This window comes from Eleutherodactylus coqui, chromosome 3 (genome assembly GCF_035609145.1).
Source record: "Eleutherodactylus coqui strain aEleCoq1 chromosome 3, aEleCoq1.hap1, whole genome shotgun sequence".
Classification (NCBI taxonomy): Eukaryota; Metazoa; Chordata; class Amphibia; order Anura; family Eleutherodactylidae; genus Eleutherodactylus; species Eleutherodactylus coqui.
Window position 1 is genome coordinate 207,695,180 of NC_089839.1, and position 14,192 is coordinate 207,709,371.

The 14,192-nt window shown below is 46.9% G+C and overlaps 1 protein-coding gene across 1 annotated transcript; it reads left to right on the top strand.

Moving 5' to 3' along the window:
- The first annotated feature begins 175 nt into the window (after positions 1-175).
- WDR82 (WD repeat domain 82) lies at positions 176-13,696 on the top strand. Its single transcript, XM_066596927.1, has 9 exons — positions 176-693; positions 2,810-2,907; positions 4,284-4,350; positions 4,571-4,670; positions 4,751-4,867; positions 5,557-5,712; positions 5,797-5,866; positions 5,948-6,090; positions 7,538-13,696. The coding sequence occupies exons 1-9, from the start codon at positions 533-535 to the stop codon at positions 7,565-7,567; spliced, it is 942 nt and encodes a 313-aa protein (XP_066453024.1). The 5' UTR covers positions 176-532; the 3' UTR covers positions 7,568-13,696.
- The last annotated feature ends 496 nt before the right edge of the window (positions 13,697-14,192 follow it).

Here is a 14,192-nt window from a genome sequence, read left to right on the forward strand (position 1 = left end):
CGTTCAGGTAACGACACACGTGAAAAGCCTAAGGTGACCATGCCACACACAATATGGCGTTTTTTCCGACCAGTAGGCTTTTAGGTCAGGACGTTTCATGATATTTGCGTCTTACGTCACAGAATTACAGCCAATAGGAATCGCTCTACTATGTGAGCGCCTGGGAGAACCTGGCTCCGCCCCCTATTCCTGGATCAACATGGCGGAGACAATGAGTGCGGCCGAGAGGCGCCAAATCTGAGCCGCATCAGCTCCGAGCGCCCGGTGACCGGAGACCTGAGCTGCCTTGTCTGTGCCTACCGCGGCGCCGCCTCATCCCGCAGCCAATGACCCGGATTTGTGTCACGTCTTATCCATGGGTGTGATATCGCCCTGAGCAGCACCCGGCAGCAGGAGGGGCCGTCACTCCGGGTGACCATAACTGTTGGTTAACCCCTTCCTGGCCCTCGGATTCTTGCTTTGCCCCTTTAACGGTCGTGCCCCATTTTTCCTTCTGGACCTTTCTGGGGGCGTCTCCCCGCCTCGGGGCGCCATGAAGTTAACCGACAACGTCTTACGAAGTTTCCGTGTGGCCAAAGTTTTCCGGGAGAATTCGGATAAAATCAACTGCTTCGACTTCAGTCCGACCGGAGAGACGGTGATCTCCAGCAGCGACGACGACTCCATCGTGCTGTACGACTGCCAGGAGGGGAAGTGAGTGCGATCGGCGCAGGGCTAATACGGGGCGGACCGCGGCAGCGAGCGCAGTGATTGTAAAGAGATCTGGACCGGCTGCGCCATTGTTATAATCTCTTCAGATGGACCGACTTGTGTTGTTGTGAAAAATAAATGTCGCACGGATAAAGTAGAAATACACATACGCAAAATAACGCAGCCCGCACGAAAGAACGCAGTGAACGCAGCCCGCCCTTCACAGGCGTTGTATATACCGGTGCGAATGATCTCTTAGGGGCGTGGGCGGTTTTCAGTCCGTGAATACACGGCACATTCCGCATCGCCAATCGCCCGTTCCTTTGAATTTTGGCTCGTAAATATGCAACGTATTTATGCACACCAAAAAATGCGCAGAGCGGCCAATTATTTTGATGCACAATTACGTATTTCCGCGGCCCGGTCGCTTCTATGACCTAAATGGGACGCGCTGCGTGTTTTTTCAGGTGACTTTTACACACAAGTGAGCGAACGCCCAGAAATCAACGGGCTCTATTCACTGCAAATTGTGCCTTTTAAAAAATCCGTAGTACGCCATGTTTACATGACGATTGTCGCTATTTGTTCGCATTTTGTAATCGCTGACATTCAGGGCTTACACCGGTGGGCGTGGGGGCAGCTCTGCGTGCCGCTACGGCGCGGAGCATGAATCGAGTTCTAAAAGTCAGCATACAAACTAATCGCTGGCTTCTCGTTCCGTGTAAACGCCCCCTGCTTCACATAGAAAGTAAACCGCTGAGCGAAAAACCCGCAATCCAGCGGCAAAAAGGGCTATTTACACGCTTCGAATTCCCGCAGTCCCATGGACAACTGTCTACTTACTGTGACTGGAGGCGGCCGAAGGAAGAGCGCTCCCCGGGCGCCCCGCTTCAGCGATACTCGCTCCTGTGTAACAGCACTGCATCACTGCGACAAGTCGTTTGGCCGACAGCTCGTCACGTGTAAATGGGGCGGTCTGCTTGGGGAACACCGCTATGCGCTAGCGACCTCAGCCATGACGTCAGCGTTCGTGCAGTCTTTTACCCGAGCGTCGTCTGTGCTGGGTAACATCGCGCGTGCCCACAGAGGGGGCTCTGAGTGTTCCCATCTATTTCGTCCCCACTGCTATATAGGAGCACGTAAAAACACTGAAAATATGGGGGTAGGACTTGTTGTGGTTTTTGGTGGTGTTTTTTGCACGTGTTAATAAAAGGTAGCGAATAGATGTGCAAAACAACCTGCGCGCCAAATGCACAAATATTGATGCCTGAATCTGTGTAAATCTGTGGCTAAATCAGAGATTTCTGCTGTTGATTTGGTATTTTTTCACACAATGTGTGATCAAGTGACAAAATGCGCGGCGTGTCTTATCGTGGTGCGTATCGTGTACCGTAAAAGCTCATTGAAATCGTGGGCGTGCGTAAAGATGCAGGAAACCTGCGTATTTACAAACGAAATCAATGCGATTTTTGCACTTTTTTTGCGTACGCAGTGTCTTTGCACATACAAAGACGCGGGAGCCGGTGACATCGTGTGCGTAAGCGCGGTCCGGTTGTGTAAGGACACGGCTGAAATGCCCATGTGAATGAGTCCGTAGAGTAGAGCAATGGAAGACAGACTTTGCAGCGTTTCGGTGTGTCCGGTCTTTTGTGAGATGCACAACAACTAGAGATGAGGGAACGTACTCGTTTCAAGTAATTACTCGATCGAGCACCGCGATTTTCGAGTACTTCCGTACTCGGGTGAAAAGATTCGGGGTGGCGGGGGGAGGCGTGGCGGAGCGGGGGGTAGCAGCGGGGAACAGGGGGGAGCCCTCTCTCCCTCTACCCCCCACTCCTCGCTGCAACCCCCCACTCACCCACGGCGACCCCTGAATCTTTTCACCCGAGTACGGAAGTACTCGAAAATCGGCGCGCTCGGGTGAAAAAGGGGCGTGGTCGAGTAGGTTCGCTCATCTCTAACAACACAAGTTTGTGATAATGTATCCATGTGCGGTCCATAGCGTTGTCTACGCTGGATACATTGTAACAACACTTCAGCTGTGAAGCAGCAAGAGGAATCTACTTGATTACTTTTACCCCGTCCTTTTCTTGCTTCATCTTCTGTTCCGTCTCCGCAGGCCCAAGAGGACATTATACAGTAAGAAGTACGGCGTGGACCTCATCCGCTACACGCACGCCGCCAACACCGTGGTCTACAGCTCCAACAAGATTGATGGTATGACACCGCCGCGCTCGCTGGCGACAGTCCTGTGCATTACTCTCCACTTCTTCTGTATCCTAAGTGTTAGTTCATGGTCTTCAGAGATGGCGTCCATCAATCTCATGGCGGGCGGCAGAGCGGAGGCGTGGATCCGAGCTGAGGTAGTTGTTTGTACAGTTTAAGGGTCTACGACATCACCCGTGGTTGGAGATAACTGTACAGGCTACTGCCTTGCCCGGGACACGGCACAAGCACCGACAACGTTTGCTCACTGGTCACAGACATGTACTGACCAAATGCTATAGTTCTGTAATAGTGAGCGCAGCTCTGGAGTATAATACTTGATGTGACTCAGGATCAGTACAGGATAAGTAATGCATGTACATAGTGACTCCACCAGCAGAATAGTGAGTGCAGCTCTGGAGTATAATACAGCATGTAACTAAGGATCAGTACAAGAAAAATAATGTATGTACACAGTGACTCCACCAGCAGAATAGTGAGTGCAGCTCTGGAGTATAATACAGGATGTAACTCAGGATCAGTACAGGCTAAGTAATGTATGTACACAGTGACTCTACCAGCAGAATAGTGAGTGCAGCTCTGAATAATAATATAGAATAAGTAATGTATGTACACAGTGATTCCCCGGCAGAATAGTGAGTGCAGCTCTGAATAATAATATAGAATAAGTAATGTATGTACACAGTGATTCCACCGGCAGAATAGTGAGTGCAGCTCTAGAGTATAATACAAGATGGAATTGAGGATCAGTACAGGATAAGTAATGTATGTATACAGTAACTCCACCAGCAGAATAGTGAGTGCAGGTCTGGAGTATAATACAGGATGTAACTCAGGATCAGTACAGGATAAGTTATGTATGTACACAGTGACTCAACCCCCTGAATAGTGAGTGAAGCTCTGGAGTATAATATGGGATAGGTAATGTATGTACACAGTGACTCCACCAGCAGAATAGTGAGTGCAGCTCTGCAGTATAATGCAGGATGTAACTCAGGATCAGAACATAAGTAATGTATGTACACAGTGACTCCACCAGCAGAATAGTGAGTGCAGCTCTAGAGTATAATATAGGATGGAACTCAGGATCAGTACAGGATAAGTAATGTATGTATACAGTGACCCCACCAGCAGAATAGTGAGTGCAGCTCTGCAGTATAATACAGGATGGAACTCAGGATCGGTACAGGATAAGTAATGTATGTACACAGTGACTCCACCAGCAGAATAGTGAGTGCAGCTCTGGAGTATAATATAGCATGTAACTCAGAATCAGTACAGGATAAGTAATGTATGTACACAGTGACTGCATTTTATATGATTAATTCCAGATGTCAGCAGATAACTTATGCAATTGTCTCGTGCAGATACAATCCGATACCTGTCGCTTCATGATAACAAATACATCCGGTATTTCCCTGGCCACAGCAAAAGGTGAGTGAAAACAAAGCAAAGATGTAAATTCCTGACATGCTAAGGGCATCTCTTCCTCCTTTAGTTCCCCGCTGACCTGTCTCTCTTGTCCAGTAACACTGGTTGGGGTCACTTCTTGGTGATCATTTCCCTGTAGATGCAGTGGGCTCTTCTGATCATGAAGGACCCCCCACTCTGTCCTGTCTGATGGGTTCACATCCTTTGATGTTACTTTTTCCAGGGTTGTGGCTCTGTCGATGTCTCCTGTGGATGACGCCTTCATTTCCGGATCCTTGGATAAAACAATCAGGTTGTGGGATCTTCGCTCTCCCAACTGTCAGGTCTGTGTCGTCTACCCATTATTCCCATATCGCCTCTGGTATCAGTTTTGCTGATGGCCTCCTTCTTTCCCTTCATACAGGGTTTGATGCACCTGCAGGGGAAGCCAGTGTGTTCTTTTGACCCCGAGGGTCTTATTTTTGCAGCGGGGGTGAATTCTGAGACGGTGAAGCTTTATGATCTGCGTTCCTTCGATAAGGTAGGTGACTGGAACATTTATGGTCTTTGTGTTTAAAAGGGTTCCCTAACACATATTATTGATCACCTATCTTCAGGATAGGTCATCAATAGTTGATCGCCTGGGATCCACTGCTCAGAACCCTGGCCAATTAGCTGATCGGGCACCCACTGTCAGTACACAACACACAGGTACAGAGTGGAAGTTGATGCTGTAACCACTGATGCTAATTGATTTTAATGACAGCTGTGCCTCCAGCCAATCAACTATTAATGAACATATTTGCCCTGAAAACCCCTTAAATCTGCGCTGGGTGACAACTGGACATTTGCGTGCTTGCACATTCAGTTGGCTAAAAAAGAGTTGCAAATAATGCGGCATGCCAGAGTTGCACAATAATTTGTGAATTCTTCTTTCTTCCCTGCCAGTTTTCCAAAGTGGTGAAAAATGGTTGGGTTTTATTGGGAAAGGGCAAGAGACACCCCTCCCAACTTGCTACATTTACTGCAATTTAAACCTGAAGCTAGTAAACTAATGTAAGTTATAGCGCCAATCTACATAGTCTGGCATAGATTTGAATTCCTGATGCATAGATGGCAGAAATGCCCAAAAACGTAAGAGGCACCAGCGCACTGCTAGTAAGAACTAACATAATCTCACCAGTCTTCAGTAAGTTCTTAGTGACTAGTAATTTTTTCCACTTCTTGCAGGGTCCATTTGCCACCTTCAAGATGAATTATGACCGGACCTGTGAGTGGACGTCCCTCAAATTCAGCAACGATGGTAAATTAATACTGCTGGCGACAAATAGTGGCTTCCTGCGGCTTGTGGATGCGTTCAAGGGGGCTGTGCTCCACACATTCGGGGTGAGTAGGTGGAGTGAATGATTAATGAAGATCGTGGGGGTTAACGGTAGAGGATGGCGATTGATGATTGTATCTTTCTGGCAGGGGTATAACAACAGTAAAGGCGTCACTCTTGAAGGCTCCTTCACTCCGGATTCGCAGTTCATTATGATTGGTAAGATAGTGGCAAATCCGCATCTTCCATCTTCTCACTCCTCGGCTGGCTCGCTAATGCGTTTTATGTTTATCTGTACAGGGTCAGAAGATGGAAAGATCCATGTATGGAATGGAGAAAGCGGCATGAAAGTGGCTGTGCTGGACGGCAAACACACCGGACCCATCACCTGCCTGCAGTTCAACCCCAAATTCATGACTTTCGCCAGCGCCTGCTCTAACATGGTAAGGACCCAGTCACGTACCACATGGGACCGGCTTGGATTATTCTTAACTCTTATAATGGGGTAGACAACTGGTTTTAGAAAAGGTCTTGCTTGGGGGTCTGCAGTCAGATGAAGATCTGAGCTGAACACCAACAGTAAAGATGGCATCTTATTAATATTGCACAGACTATCTCAAGATTAAAGGGGTATTCCGGCCGTGCTTACTTTTTTATCTTTTTGCCATTGACATATCCTGGAGGCAGTTAGATGTGAACAGGATAAACTACATCGGATACTGAAATTTGAATACCTTTTTTGAGGTTTAATATGCTGTGCAGTAAAGATGGTGCCATCTGCATGGGCAGAATATTACAAATCCCACAATGCACTACATGTGCGCCCTCCGAGACGTCATCCTGCTGGCGCACGGACATTGAGGGATATAATCTACAGCAATGGTGAGAGCGGCTCCTAATTGTATTATGCGCTTTTGTAAAGCAATAAAAGGCAGAATATTTTCAGCCACGGAGCCAGAGATGCTGAATGCGCATCACAATCCGATATTTCTAAACGTGTTCGAATCCCATATATTAATATATAGTTCAGCATTTGGACTGTGGTCTGTTGCGTATCCTTGCTTTTCAACATAGCCACAAAATACTGCATGTTAAGTGCTACATTTGGGGGTTAAACTGGTGTAAGGGCTCGTTCACATAGGGGATTTTCGCTGTGGAATCCTTGCAGCTTCAGCAGGTGAATCAACACCCCATTATATTCAGAGGGAATCCACGTTCTTGTGTATATGGCGCAAGTTTTTTTCTGCATGCGGATTTCAAATCCACATGTGGGGGGGAAAAAAATTAACCGTCACTACTTCATGTGGGTACCGTACAAGGATTTTCCCATTGAACAGGGCTAAATCCACACGCTGATCTGCAGCCTACACCTGCGTAGTCTTTAGAGGTGGAATTCACACAAAAAACTCCACTGTTTGAACATATCCTAAAGGGTACATTCACATGTAGCAGAAATGCTGTGAATCCCCAGCAGACTTCACCCTTCCATTGAAAGGGTTAAATCCTCTGCAAACCTGCACCGAAATCCACACCACTAGTGTGGATTTTGGTTTGCAGATTTTTTTCTTTTTAAACAGGCCTTTTTTATGTCTTGTTTCACCCTTGAAGGTTTTGGGAAAACTCATGCACTAACCCCTTACATAAAGCACGCTGCGTTACTTGAAACAAAAATGCGCAATAAAAGGTCACAAAATCCCTGCACAGCTTGTACTGCATTTTATATTTCAGTATTGGAAAAACATTTCTAAAATGAGACATCCATCTTTATATAAAATAAAAAAGGGTCTTAAAAAATAAATACCCTCATGTGAAAGCAGCCCAACATGGCTTGCCCGTCCGTCTTGTGCGTTGATTGGTAATTGTCCGTCTCATCTGTCTTTCTTGCTCCAGGCTTTCTGGCTGCCGACCATTGATGACTAATGACAGTCCTGCTCCAGCCCCCATCGATGATTGGAATCTTTTGGATGACCTAACCAGCATGGCTTCCCCTGCGCTATCCAGTGTTACCTCTTCCCTTGGTTGGATGCGCCGCCGCTTCCTCTGCTCGTGGTGTGGATGATTCCAGTGTCTTCCTCTCCAGGGGAGGATGTTTCCTCTTTATCCCTCTGCTGATATTTCTCCATTGATGGGTGTATACACGGATATACCGGCCTGGCGTGCCGCCGGAGTTCGTTCTTTTAGTTTTTTATATAAAGTGTATTTTTTTGAGCACAGTGAATGACCCCCTTCCACTGGAAAGGGGGTGAAGACTTTATTTTGCAAGACCCCTGTTCGCGGGGTGTGAGGACTTGTCAGTCTGTAAATCGTTGTGGTTTATAAATTTTTATCTCCTGTGTAACGATGGACGTTTGCTACGGACTGTACGGTAAAGCGGTGGAGTGGCGCCTATACAGGTGGGATTGGGCAGCAAGACGGCGGCTGCAGAGTATTGAGGTTCTTTCTGCTCCTGTGTGGGGCGAGTTACTTTATGAATCCTTTGCTTTAGACCTGCCTGGAGCCTCTCGCGTGGAGGCTGCATAAACGTATTTCGTTGAGACCGAGCAGCTGCTGGATAAGAACGTAGTAAGATCTGCGCTTTTATCCATGCATGATCTGTGTCACAGCCCAGGGCATGTCTATCTCCCTCGGAGCTCCGATTTCTCAACTTCTCGGAGGCTTTGGAAGCTGAGATGGAGCTTGGTACTGTAGACGTGTGTATGAGATCTTCCTCTTAACGATATTTCGTAGCCTCCTCTATTACGGTGCGTTCACACGTTGCGGGAATACTGTGGATTTTCCGCAACGGAAAAGTTTACTATTAAAGCACCGAGGAAATTCTGCAACAGATACGCAGCATTTTTGCAACGTGTGAACGTAACCTTAACGGGGTTTTTCTGCACTAAATTTTCAATGATATACTTGAGCGGTCATCAGTAGTTGAGTGGCGGTGTGCTGCTTGGGGTCCCTGATAATCAGTTTATTAAAGTGCAGCCTTGCTTGGTGAGCGCTGCTGTCACTTCACTACATACCAGGTACAGACCCATACATAGTATAGTGGCTATTCCTGGTATTGCAGCTGAATCCCATTCACTATAATCGCACTGAGCTACTCTCACGCCATGTTACCGATGAATGGGACATCATAGACCTGAGAAGAGGCCACAGCATCTTTAATCAGCAGGGACACCTAATGCTCAGGATAGGTCATCAGTATTTCAGCGTCAGAAAACCTTCCCACACCATAGATCACTGTCAGCCGATCGAATGCACATTTGATGACCGATATTCTGTAATGCAATTGGGCCATGTCACTCATATGTTGTGGGCGCAGAAATATGCCCCTAATACGCTTGTTTAAAGCTGGCCTTAGGGTTCACTCGTACCGGCGTATGTAGAGTTTGGTCCATGAATACACTGCGCATTCTGTACGTGTTGCATTTCTTTTGTCTGCATGAGCATTCCGTTTTTCATGCGTGCAAAAAAAAATAGCAATAGCCACCATTGACTTCCAGTGTAAATGTGATGTAGCATGCCAACTGCGTGTAATGGCCTATTCCTGTCTGTAATATGGACCAAAATAGGACATGATGCTATTCATGCGTGTGAAAAATACGTATATGTGAATAAAACCCCTTGAAATCATTGGGTTCTATGCACCCTGTATTACATGCGTAATTTGGAGCGTATTTACGCCCATGGGATTTCACATGATGGGAATAAATTCTTAAGGCTATGATCCCACTGCAGAACCTGATGCAGATCTTTCCATGTGCCGTTAGGGTATAGTCCGGACATCAGAGTGTCGGGGTAATTCACAAACTTTTTAGTGACGGTTTGTGTTCATAGTACGCCATACGGGGCAGAAATGCAGCTTTTATAGTACAAGCCATGCAGATGAGGTTTAAGAAATCTTGTGTATATGGTGAGGGAAAATCCACATGTAAATTGACATACGGTGTGGGTGTAGCGGGCATGGTGCACATTTTGTCAGGGATTTTGGTGTGGGTCTGCAGATTTCACCCTTTCCATTCAGTTTAAATTGAAGGGGTGAAATATGCTGCAGTTCTGCACCACATCGGCACCGTGGAATGCATCTTAAGACATCCAGGGGTGCGCTACATCAACCCCTTTATTGTTCGTGCTGCCCTTGGCTCAGACAGCATAAACCCGCCGATAAGGTGTCAGGTCTCCAATGGTTCCTGACAATGTAGTGAAGGATAAACTGACTTCAGGGGGCTATCGCTTTGCAAAAACTGACATCTCAAAATTTGCGGCGAGAGACAAAAATGAGTCTCAACAATGTGGCCGCTTTGATAACCAAGTTACTCCCTATTGTGTGGATAGGGAATAGCGTGAAATTCTGGTACATGCCCTTTAAAATAAAAAGAAAAGTTCTTGTCTTCTGCCATGTGGATACAGCGCTGTAGCCCTGCTGTGGTTAATGATCTCATGGGAAGTCACCTGACCGCTGCAGCGTCGCAGTTTTGAACTCCTGCCGTCATGGTGCCAAGGATGTGAAAGCTGCTGTCAGGAGTGTGGTCAGAGTCTGCAGCGCTCGGGTGCCTTCCGATGACATCATCAGGAAGACAATGGGGCTGCAGCACTGGATCCCCGCAGCAGAGGACAAGTAAGTACCACTCCTTTTTTAATTTGAAGACTTGTCCTTATCAGGGCATTGGTGTCTGCTAACTGGACCACAATGCCATTATCTATAGAAGCAGCTCATCCATTTCCAAACTGCCTCTTTCTTTACTTGTATTTGCGAGGGGTTTTACCATAGACTTTGCAGGTCACGTCCACATCACCATGTGCTCCCATGGCTCCATAGCTTGCCCAATCCGCACCCATCTGCTGTGCCCACCCCCTTTGACCTTTAATTCCAGTAGAACATGCAGCTTTGGATGGCAGTGGAGTATAAGGCACGATGTAAAGCAAAGGATTTACAAAGTTCGGGCTTATTCACATAAACGCATTTGTGCATCACTTTGCACACACAAACTTTGCGCACACAATACGCAGTGAATAGAACCCATTGATTTCAGTGGGTTTGTTCATATGAGCGTGTTTTGAATTCAATTCGTGCAAAAAATACGCAGCATGTTCTATTTTTGTGTGTATTGTGCGCGAGCATAGCGCATAGACTAATTGAACTTAATTGCCCGTTAAATCAGTGAGCATATGCTTGCGTGTTTGTTTTTTTTTTTTTTGCACGCACAATTACGACATGCTTGTGCGACAAACACAAAAAATACGCAGTGCAAATGCGCTACCACCCGTGTGAGGTCGGCCTTCCTAAGCATTATGTGTAACTTGTTATCGGATGTTCTGCTTCGGATTCCCTCGTTGATTTTCGCCTCCGGCCGTGATGTTTAACCTGCGACTTTAATCAAGTTTGAGAATCCCTTCTGCATTATTTTTTATCCAAAATGAATTTGCTTTTTTTTTCTCAGTTTGCTGAAACGCGAAAGCAATTTGTAACGGAGATAGTATTGTGTAGGAGGCGTTACAGGTGTATTCTCTAAAAGGGCCAGTACCTTGAATAACTGGAGTTTTATGAAAGCTGCAGCTAGAGCTGAAATCACCGGGAGCATTAGGGCACATCCAGACGAGACGCAATACTCACAGGGCGCTGCGCTATATATGGTGCTAAAAAAATACGCACATCTACTGTACGGGTTTTTATGCAGAACTGAAAATGGCAGAACGCTGCTGGCAATTCTGCATCAAATCTGCATTCAGACTGTAGATTTTGACAGCAGGATATTCCATAGCGTCCTGCGGGAGATTCTGTCCTGTGTGAAAGTACCCTTAGGCCTCATGTCCATGGGGAAAATCAGGCCTGCCGCATATTCTCCATGCAGAATCCCGCAGCGGGTCCCTCCTTTCCCGCGGACATGAGGCTGAAAATAAGATTAAACTTACCTGTCCGGACGCTGCGGATCTTCCCTCCATCGCGGCCGGATCTTCTTTCTTCGGCCCGGCGGATGTATTCGGCACGCCGGCAGTGGGCCGCGCGCATGCGCCGGGCACATCGGCCGAAGAAAGAAGATCCGGCCGCGACGGAGGGAAGATCCGCAGCGCCCAGACAGGTAAGTTTTAATTCAGGTACGGGTGTTCCGCAGATCCGGACGGCTTCAATAGAAGCCTGCAGGAGCCATCCCCGCGGGAAACCCGCACGAAAATGGAACATGTCCCGTTTTTTTTCCCGCACACGCAATCCACGCCTGAAGGGAAAATGACATCCAATGCATCCCTACGGGGCGCGGATCTGCGTGCAGGAAAAACGCTGCGGATTTTAAATAACAATTATCCCTTGGACATGAGGCCTTAGGCCGCCTTCACATGGGTGTACTTGCACTGCATGTTAGACAGTCCTGAAACCACATTCATTTGCATTGGGGCATTAAGACCTGTGTTTTTCACCCACATTTAAAAAAAATAATACGTGTGCAGAAAATGCAATGTGCAGTAAATAGGCACAGTCTGATTCAGTGGAAATGCTGGATATTTCACATACCGAAAACAAATAACGCCTATCTGAATGAGCCCAAAGGGCAATAATATGCAGGGCTGAAAGCCCATTGATTTATACTGGGCCATTCAGACCTGCGTTTTCATGCACACGAAAAAAAACGCGAGTCCTGTTCTGGTGTGAATTACACAACTATCAGTCTGGTGCATAAAATATGCTGGTTACATGCATCTTTGCTGCATACTGTGTATTAATATATGTCCATAAGCCTGGTTTCACACATGCGACAGCACTACAAATCACATGTATGTGAAGCCCATGCCATCCAATGTGTTCAGTGACCTTAGCGATGTTTTGTAGGCTGCTATAATGCAAGAATACAAAATCGCGGCACGCTCTATACAGCTGCAGTCTGTGGTTTTGTAGCCCATGTTTCCTTATAGAGCCTTCCTTTGTCTTGCATCACACGAAGACGTGGGTTTCATGCAGGGCGATGCAACTTTTATAGTAGGAAGTCCTACTGCAAAAGCCCTAAAATAAGGCCAATCTGCATTTAAAAAGAAACATACATCACCTAACAGGCGCTGTCCGCTCCGCTGCACGTCTCCTCTGCCGGTCTGGCAGACTTGCTTGTAGTTTTAAGCCAGCGTATCCTGGTCAGGGGCTCAAAATCCCAGCCTCCAGGAAGTGCTGGCTGCGATTAGTTAATCGAGCGCTACAGTGATTGACAAAGCCGCAGCACTCGGGAACCAATCACAGCCATTGCATTGAATGGTTGGGATTGGTTCATCAAGTGCTGGCTCTAATTGGCTGTGCTTCGACGCTCAAGAACCAGTCCCAGCCAGTGCTTCCTCCTTGAAAATCCCAGCTACAAAATCGTGATATCACTTCAGTTTTCTTGCGGCGATATTGCTGTCACCCGTGTGTAAAAGGCCTTATACATAGACTAAATCCACTCCTCTGAGTGAGCACCAATGGGCCGTTTACATGGGACGATTATCAATGAAAATTCATTCAAATGAATGAATTTGAGCGATAATCTTTCAGTGTAAATGCACAAAAATCGTTGACTTTTTGTTCACAGGCGTTTATCGCTCAAATTAAAGACCATCACTGGATCGCAGGCCTGTCGTTTAGTGTAAGCGCTCCTGCCTTCACATAGAAGGGGAAGCACTCGGCGAGACGCCCGCGATCCAGCGCACAGTCTTTCGGTGTAAGCGACCTTAGCAATGCCGTCAGCGCTCGTGCAGTCATTTACCTGAGTGTCGCCCTGTATAAAAGGGCCATAAGGCTGCAAGTCAGCCTAGCCGCAGCCTGCAATGGCTGATAACAAGGAGCAGTAGATTATTGCTGCTGTAGCTGAATGTAGTGTCCTTTTACCTGCTGGCCATTGCAGACAGTGTTAGACTCCGTGGACCATCGCCTTGATGTATTGCCATCTTCCAGTATTGGAGCAGCTCGGAGGGACCTTTCACCACCGGTGTTCCCAGTGACGGTCTTCTCCATGTATTCGGACGTGTACACAGTGATGTGAAGTGACTCTCACTAACGTTCCTTGTATATAGATTTTTACACAAATAAAACAATGTTTACGTGTTTTCATGTGTCTACAGTGTGGTCACTGCAGGGCGAGGGGTAAATGAGTGGCTACGGTTAGGGTGGTCTCTTATACATGGTTGCTGCACAAACTGCATGGAAACGTGGCTCTGTGCGGGTGAATAAAGGAGACACCCATTTCTAGGGGACATAAGATTTCCTGGGGTTCATAATTTGATCACATGGGGAAAATTAGTTGCAGAAAATTTTGCAATTGTCCCATTCATCTAAACACAGTAATGTAGTATGTAAGGCTGAGTGAAGACAATGTCCATCTAGTTCAGCCTGTTTCAACCTCCTTGTTGATCCAGAGGAAGGCAAAAAAAAAAAACCAAGAGGCAGAAGCCAATTAGCCCTTTTGGGGGAAAAATTCCTTCCCGACTCCCTAATGGCAATCGGACTACTCCCTGGATCAACCTCTAATAGTTCCTACCTGGCTGTATACCTGGATCAACAACCCGCTGGTCACCTAAGATTTATATCCTGTAATATCCTTCC